The following is an 8,808-nucleotide window of genomic DNA, read 5'->3' on the forward strand; positions in this document are numbered from 1 at the left end:
AGCTGCTGTGGGGGTGAAAAACCAACACAAGCCCAACAACAAACACACTACCAGCACGCTGCAGAAGCCCAGGTCCTTTTGATCTGCTTTACTAAGGAAAGCAACATTAAGGGGTTAACAAGCTTACTTTAGTTCAGCATGCAAATACCATTCACTTAGTTCCAGGGGAAAAGCCAGCACCCTGACCTTCAGAGCAAAATACAAACAAATTACAAACATCGACAGACAGACCTTGTCTGATTCAAATCCCAATTCATAGTTACCAGAGTTTAGCAGAGTCCCAGCATCCAGGCTTAAAATCTAGAGGGCTCTTAGCTACAGCTGCCCGGAGTCTCCACATCAGCACGCCACCAAGAGTGAGAGCCCTGAGCAAATAGCTCTGTCTTCTCTTTTTATACTGTTTCAGACGTCATCAAACGTCATCTGAATGACCAGAACTTAGGCTGCTATGGTTGGCTCTGGAGTTAGCACCTCCCCTTAGGACCCTGGAAGCTTCACACCCACATAGGCTTAGCACCTAGTAATTAGGGGTTTGGGCCTGGGGCTTAGCACCTAGTAAGACTCAAAGACACTTAATTAATCATTTTAAAACAGTAAGAAAGCCCCAACTTAATTGATATTACAAACTGTTACTTTTACAAATAGTTCACTAGGCATTCTTCATTACGTAACCTCAGGGCTGGCTCAGTGCTGTTTTTCTACCTTAGAGTCTAAGTCCTTTCCATAACAGATATCAGCTGTTATTCATGGAGCGATATGGCTATTTAATTTTCTGTTGATCTTGCCCAAACCCACAAGGGCTTTGAAGGATCATTCACAAAAATGCACAGCCAAAACAGTCTGACCATTTTCTACCAAAGGACAGCTTCCTTTGTGACAGCTGTAAAATAGGCTCTTTCTCAGGCTATCCCTGGTACCACTTTGTTCCAAGTGTTAGTAGACATTTTATATAGAAAATGTGAACATGCATGAAAAAGACCTCTGCTTCCCACCCCACTTCCACTGTTTTTATAAATAGAATATAATATTTATTCTACGATTACTTCATGGATGTATACAAAGTGCCTTCTGCTCTTTGGCTGATGTGAATGTAGTAAGAGCAACCTTAATTCTCATTTGTTAGCAAAGAATGTATTTTTATTTTTACCAGGCAAAAAAAATAATATTTTTTAAACGTAAGTGCAAATTAAATGTATTCAGAAGTGTTCTATCACTCAAGACAAACAAAAAGGTAAACAGGAAAGAAAAAACAAGTTTTATTCAATAAGGTTGAACTGTTTATATTCCTGCATGGGAGGATGATACTTATAACTCTTAAGAACTGTATCTCTTTTACAGGAGTTACAAGGAGTATATACATAGACAGAAGTTGCAAGTATAAGCTGACTTTGATGGAATGATATTTTAAAAAATTAAGGGGTGAGAAGGAATATTGCAGTGGGAGAAGAGGGAAGGGAGAGATCAAATGGGGTAAATTATATCACATGAAGAGGCACAAAAGACCTATTGGAGGGAAAGACGGAAGTGGAGTGAGCGTTGCTTGAACCTTACCCTAATCAGATTTAGCTCAAAGAGGGAATAACATACACGCTCAGTTGAGTATAGAAATCTATCTTACCCTATAGGGAAGTAGGAGGGGAGATTGAAGGAGGCAGTGGTCAGAAGCAAAAGTGGCCCATCACAGGCCTAAGTGGCCAAGACTATTAAAACAGATGTTTTCTAGTTTTCCTAATTTTCTAATTATTAAAGAAAAACATATCAGCTCCTCTCTAAGAGATGATCAGTTTAATCATGTATTTCTTCCACAGGCAAACTCAAATGCTGAGAATACCAAGGTGATATCAGCAATCTTATGTGCTGCTCTGTATCCAAATGTAGTCCAGGTAATGGAATATTTCCCTGGTTTATTGTTGTTGCCTACCCATTTTTAGACTACTTTGCTGTACAAAAGGGAGAATTTCCAACTATACAACTTAAAAATATTCCTTTAATTAGCAAACGTTTTAGACTTTTCTGAAATATCCTTTGAATGAAGTGAGATAATGCTTTAATTTCTCTAACTTACTGGAATAGACATAAATATCAGATCAGCCAGCCTTTCTCCTTTGGGTGTCAAAGCAGATTCCATAGCCCAACAAAGAACGCTAGATGCACATTTGGACCTACTATGGGAACCTTCTTCCTTTGATTAACTCTGCTTTGGAGCAAAAATCCTTTAGACCTGGGTTAGTGTGGCATGGCTTCCTTGTGTTGGAATAAGCAGTCTGGGAGGGGAGCGCCCAGCACATTTGGCATTCTGGAAACTCAAACCTCAGCCTGTCTCTTGGACTTTCAAACCAAGTGCTGGAACTCCAGCTGCAATGGCCTCTAATTTCAGATTTCTAGAAAATTTTTGGCTTGTCAGCTCAAATTCTAAACCATTTCTCAGTGCCTGGCACATATTATACATTCTTTTATTATTGGTTCCTTCTCAGATCACCATGGATATGCATTTAAGATCAATTGAAACCTACATTAGAAAGCCATTTGGAAATATGTTGCTAGGATGCTGAATACAATCCATTTATTTACAGTGGCAGTTTGTTGGTTTTTTAGAGAATGCACATTGGACAGTCCATTGCAAGAGGATAACTTCAGACATCTCTTTAACATAGCGGCTTCATGGCACGGTGACACCCATCTCCTCGCTTCTTTTTATGACTTGGTAGAAAAGAAATAAAATGAGAATATAACTATCAGTACAGTCACAAGGGTGTGACATAAATTAACTAGGAAATTGGGGAGAAAGAAGAAGAGCAGGAATCTTCAAACAAAGTTATGTTTGTTGCCCATGAATACACCTGCTAAAACAAAAATGTAAATTATACATTTAGTTTTACTTGTCATTTAGGTGAAAACTCCAGAAGGGAAATATCAAAAGACCAGTAGAGGAGCTGTTAGAATGCAACCCAAAGTGGAGGAGTTGAAGTTTGTCACCAAGAATGATGGTTATGTCCACATTCACCCTTCTTCGGTGAACTATCAGGTCAGTATCACTGTGTATGTAGCAGATATCAAGGAAAAATCTCATTCGGTAAAATTCAGTTGTATTCCTGCCTCCAACCAGTAGCCTAGAGCAGTCCAACTTAACTTAGTGGGAATGGCATGAATGTAAAATGAATTAGAAGCAACTCCACTATTTCTGAGACCTTTTCCATTTCAAGAAAAATAAAGCACAAGGCAACTTTCATATGCAAAATGGCCTTGCTACTATGGTTGTTCAAAGCAGATTCACAGCCCAACAATCTTTAAATGACTTTGGACATGTGCTATAATTATATTACCAAGTATTTGCATTAAATGGGAATTTTAAGAGTTCTTGCTCAGAGATCAAAAACAGCTACTGATTTTCTGCCTAGAAATTAGTCTTCTGCTTTTTCTTTCTCTTCTTGCATTGGTACCTGCACTGCACACAATGGGCACTCTGTAAGGATTGCTTTCTGGCTTTTAGTGTTAATAAATCTCATTTCATTTGAGTTTCATAGAGATGGTGGGTTGGATGGAAGGGTTAAAGTAGAATAAGGGGCTGGGTGTTGTAGTGTTGGAAGAAGTAGGGAGATAGCCTTATCAGGGTAGAACAATGAGGCTGGATATGAACTGAGGTGGGGATCAAGGGGAGGGCATGTTAGTGAAGAGAAGCTAAAAAAGGCTGGCTCTTTGGGTAGGCCTGAATAATAGGCAATGAGAAAATGGGAATTTAGCTTCTTTTGAGCTGAGTTTACTGAAGCAGGGACTAGATACTGCCAGTGATTTCACTGATGCCTCTCAGGGCTGCATGTTACAGATGAGACACTTCGATAGCCCCTACCTGGTGTACCATGAGAAGATCAAGACCAGCAGAGTGTTCATCCGAGACTGTAGCATGGTATCTGTGTACCCACTGCTCTTGTTCGGTGGAGGCCAGGTGAATGTGCGGCTACAAAGGGGAGAATTTATTGTCTCCCTGGATGATGGTTGGATTCGCTTTGCAGCTGCCTCCCATCAGGTAAGAGGTGAATTGGTGAGATAAACACATTGTCAGCACAGGCTTTGATAATGTGAAGTATAATAAAGCTTTATTTTAGATGCAAAGGGTAACAGCTAACTAATGAACTAAGAATTCAAGGGTTATGGTTCTGAGTTCTGTGCTGAGATTATTACCCTTTCTTTCAAAAAAAATCATTTTCAGTATTTTTTTTTTAATTTTGAGTTCCAGATTCTCTCCTTCCCTTCTCCCTTCAGCCCTGCCCTCGATCACTGAGAAGGCAAGCAATATATCAACTATGCATGTGAAACTATGCAAAACATTTCCATGGTGGCCATGTAATACAAAAGAAGCAACAAAAAAAGTGAGAAAATTATACTTCAGTTTGCACTCAGAGTTCATTAGTTCCCTACCTGAAGGTAGATAAGCGTTTTTCATTATGAGTCCTTTAGAATTGTCTTAGATCACTGTATTGATCATAGTAGCCAAGTCTTTCACAGCTGATCCTCATTACAGTTGTTACTGTTACTATGTACAATGATCTCCTGGTTCTGTTCATTTTACTTTGCATCAGTTCATATAGGTCCTCTAGGTTTTTCTGAAACCATCACCCTTGTCATTTCTTATAGCACAGTAGTATTCCATCACAATTATATACCACAACTTGTTCAGCCATTCCCTAGTTAGTGGGCATCCCCTCAATTTTCACTTCTTTGCCACCACAAAAAAAAACCTGCTATAAATATTTTTGTACGTAGAGGTCTTTTTCCTTTTTCTTTTATCTCTTTGGCATACAGACCTAATAGTAATATTGCTGGGTCAAAGGGTATGTACAATTTTGTATAAACAGCTCTTTGGGCATAGTTTCAAATTGTTCTCCAGACTGGGTGGACTAGTTCAGAACTTCAACAGTTTATTAGTGCGCCTTTTTCCCACATCTCCAGCATTTGTCATTTCCAGAAGTGTTACCTTTCTTAAATAACAGTCTTCAGTTATCTACTTTATATATTCTGTAAGACAAATATTTTACCTAAGGTCGACTTACTACCCCTGCTAGCCCAACATGCTTCTTGCCTGTACCACAAGGTAACTTATATTTAAAGAAGGAAAACTCAATTTAACATTATTCTAATTGAAATATAATCACAATGTAAATCTACTACTGAAAAAGTTATAATGTAGCTCAGAACCAAATAAAAATTACTATTATCTGCTTTGACTTAATTTTACTGTTTCTCTCCATACTAGTGCAGGTAATGAAGATGACTGTAGTTAAGTTTGGAAAATGCAGCATAATAGCCACATTTCTAAAGAGGTAGGTTCTTTATGACAGGCCTTGTCAGTGCAGTAAAGGACCTAGGATAAACCACATGTGAATTGTTTAGGTTATAAAATGAAAGTGCTGCTTTTCTTTTTCAGGTTGGGATAAAAGCACTAGGCATTTTTGTCATCCATAGGCTAGTGCATTTTCCTTTAATGATGTGTTTTTACTGTAGTCCTTGCCACCTTTGTATCCTTTTTTTTAGGTGGCAGAATTGGTTAAGGAACTTCGTTGTGAACTTGACCAGCTACTCCAAGATAAAATCAAGAACCCCAGCATGGATCTCAGCACTTGCCCAAGAGGATCACGGATTATCAGCATGATTGTAAAGCTTGTTACCACCCAGTAAGATGGCCTTGGTGGTGGAATGCTTTCCTCTCACCTATTTATAATTCTCCTAGGAAATAACAGTACCTCTTCCTTTGGAATTATTTGATGGTGGTTTTAGCCTTGGTAATGGCACCCATTGTTTACAAATACTGAATCAGCAAAGTTGTACCTTTCTGAAGAGTTTCCAGGATATATTGAGGTACTTGGACCAAAAGTATGGACAGGCCCAGCATAACTTGGGGAAGGTGATAATGATGAGATACCCTATAACCAGTTTTGCCTATTTTCTTTTTCTATGACAGCTATAACGAATGAGATTCGCCTGGCAACACAAACTCAATTTTAATATATTCTTACTTTTAGTTTGTTATTTTTTTTTCCAACATAGCCCTTCTGATTGTCATGAGCCCTGGTGAAAGTACCTGTTGCTTATTTCCCGGGCAAAGGTCCTGTTGACAAAATAGCTAGAACAGGCCTGCACAACCTGTAGCCTGCCAAAGGATTTCAGGCAGCCCATGAAAAATGTATAGGAAAAACATCCAGGAAGCGGCCCATGGGCCACAGATTGTGTGCAGGCCTGAGTTAGGATGAAGAGCAGTACAAATCATGAGAGCAGGGAATATAGAAGACCCATTTTGAGCCACTCAAAATTGTGGATTTTTGATTTATGGAGTATTTTTTTGCTCATTAAAGGCCAGTTTAGGAAACAATGCTGATGAGAATGAATTATATGCTGAAATATATATGAGCTGGTCTAGTCATTTACCACTCACTATTCTTGGAAGCTAGAAAAAAAAATGGCTGCCTTCCTGTGTGGCTGTTCCCCAAAATGGTATCTTTATCTCTCCATTTAGAAATTTTTATTGGTTTTTTTTAAAAATTGTCTTCAGCTCAGCTTCATATAATAAAAGCCCATTTTCACACATGAAGTAGAATTGGCAGTAATCAATAAGGCAGAACTGATATATTTTAAATAGAAAAGATTGTATGTTCATATCGGAGCAGTCTAGTATTTAATGTCTGTAAACCACTGCTTATTTTAATGATGCATTAACATTTGGGAAAGTAGAGAGATTTATATCCCAAACTATTTATCAGAAAAGTGGCTGTAACAATCAAATGGCTGAGTGGAAGAAACACATATTTACATTTTTCTATGCATCAGCTAGTAAAGCATTGTAATCCTTTCAAACTTTATCAGTGTTCTCTGGAAACTTACCAGCTAGCCACACTAATGGTGGTAGATGATTTTCATGGTATCATTTTTACTTACCTTTATAGGAAACTTCCCAGGTTTATCCACAGTGATCATTACCAACATGTTTGCAATCATATCTTATCAAAAAGTGTTTAAACTTTAGGGGGAAATTTGAATGGCTTAAGTCGCCATATAAAAAGAACAAGTAATTTCATGCAATTCATTTAAATAAAAACAAAGATATTTCCATGTCTAGTAATGTAGCACCTAAGTTATAGTTTGTGCTTCCTCTTGAACTAAGTATCAAAATAAGGAAACTGCTAGATTGACACATTTAGGAGAAATGACCAAGGATACTTAATTACTTCTTTAAACCATTGGCACAAGGAAGCTGGCACTGCCATTGTTAACAGTGTATGTATGTGGGCCTTCTGTCCTTGGCACTATTGTTGTAATACTTATCACAGGTATTTAGTAGATAGCTGGCAACAAGTATTGCTATGTGACTTGAGGAATTTTATTAAGTTGAGTGATGTCTTTTGTAAGCATGAAATCTTAAGGCTAAACATAAAAATCATGATATAAGAAACATAGGAACACTTACAAATGAATACTAGAATATCATGTGCTACTTCAAGGTGAAATTGTGATTTTTTTTTTAAACACCAACAAGACAGGCAGTTGGTATTTAGTATGGTTTTAAGGAGTGCTTGCTAAATGGTTTATTAAAATCAGATATTTATTTTACTATTATTGGAATCTAGCTAAAAACAATAAAGTATTTGTCACTAATTAGTACACCCTGATGTTTGTGCCAAGCATATTATACAGACAGCTCATGGGAAAGTTTCAATATGGCTGAAAACTCTCACGGATGTAGTTATGGGACATGGGGTGTTAATAATGTGGTATCGTCATCTTTCTGCTCCTGTTCCATATCTGTTTGGAGGCAAAAGGAAAAGCAAAGAAAGGATGGGACTGTTGCTCTTTTGCTTTTGTTTTCTCCATCATGGAAGATGATCTTCGGGCTGAGGAGTATTAAAAAAGGATCAACAGCAAATTGAAATTCTAAATGTACTGAAGATGTGGGAAGAGATTTCCGAGATGACAGATCTCTGAGCGAGTACATGAAGTTTTCAAACAGACTTTCGGGGAGAAGATTACCATGACTACTTGGGACAGACCATTGGAACTTCCTTTTAACATTGGAAAAAGTTGAAATATTGAAGATCAGATCCCTACAACTTAGTGCAATTGTATATTTTGTAATTCGTAATTTTCATGTGGAATAAAGTCAGTGTTTCCTAATTGGCATTTTGTAAGCACTCTCAATAAGTTCAACAGAGTTTGATGGATTACATCCTGGGGTACTGAACTTACTGAACTTGGTCTTTGTCAGAGATGGGCAAATATTATCATTAGTTTCAAAGAGGCAAAATATAATAGATTCGTTAGACTTTAAGACTTAAGTATAATGTAATTTCCTGGCAAAATCCAAACTCTTAGCAGTATCTTATGAGTATACCTAGAAAGGGAAATGGAAATAACTAAAAACCAGAATGGGATCAACATACTAACTTTTTTTGAGAGTTTTTATGGACTGCCAAATCAAGACAGAGCTGTAGATATAGCAAAGTGGTTTAGTGGAAAGCAATTCAGGTTTGAATCTCACCTCTGACATTTTAAAAAATGTATTTTTAATATCTTTTGTTTTTACAATGCCTAGATTTTCCTCAGTATCCCTTCCCTCCTCCCTTCCAGGAAGCCATCCATTACAACAAAGAATTTTTTAAAAAGAAAAAGAGGAAAGAGAAAAATATTCAACAAAACCAATTAATATACTGGAAAAAATCTGACAATAAATGCAATGTTCCACACCTGTGGACCTTCCTCTGCTACACTGATGCACAACTTCTTTAGCCATTCCCAATCAATGGACATCTACTTTGTTTATTC

At 37.5% G+C, this 8,808-nt stretch overlaps 1 protein-coding gene across 2 annotated transcripts in view; it reads left to right on the plus strand.

The window, feature by feature from the left end:
* Positions 1 to 8,166, plus strand: part of DHX57 (DExH-box helicase 57) — a 51,766-nt gene extending 43,600 nt beyond the window's left edge. The window contains exons 21-24 of one of the 2 annotated variants that reach the window (XM_036750274.1): positions 1,809 to 1,883; positions 2,891 to 3,025; positions 3,809 to 4,024; positions 5,530 to 8,166. In XM_036750274.1, coding sequence (XP_036606169.1) covers positions 1,809 to 1,883; positions 2,891 to 3,025; positions 3,809 to 4,024; positions 5,530 to 5,673 — 570 coding nt within the window. In that variant the 3' untranslated portion in view covers positions 5,674 to 8,166. The remainder of the gene's footprint in view (positions 1 to 1,808; positions 1,884 to 2,890; positions 3,026 to 3,808; positions 4,025 to 5,529) is intronic. The other variant, XM_036750275.1, reaches the window with a different exon arrangement.
* Positions 8,167 to 8,808: the final 642 nt, after the last annotated feature.

This window comes from Trichosurus vulpecula, chromosome 3 (genome assembly GCF_011100635.1).
Source record: "Trichosurus vulpecula isolate mTriVul1 chromosome 3, mTriVul1.pri, whole genome shotgun sequence".
NCBI classification, from domain to species: Eukaryota; Metazoa; Chordata; class Mammalia; order Diprotodontia; family Phalangeridae; genus Trichosurus; species Trichosurus vulpecula.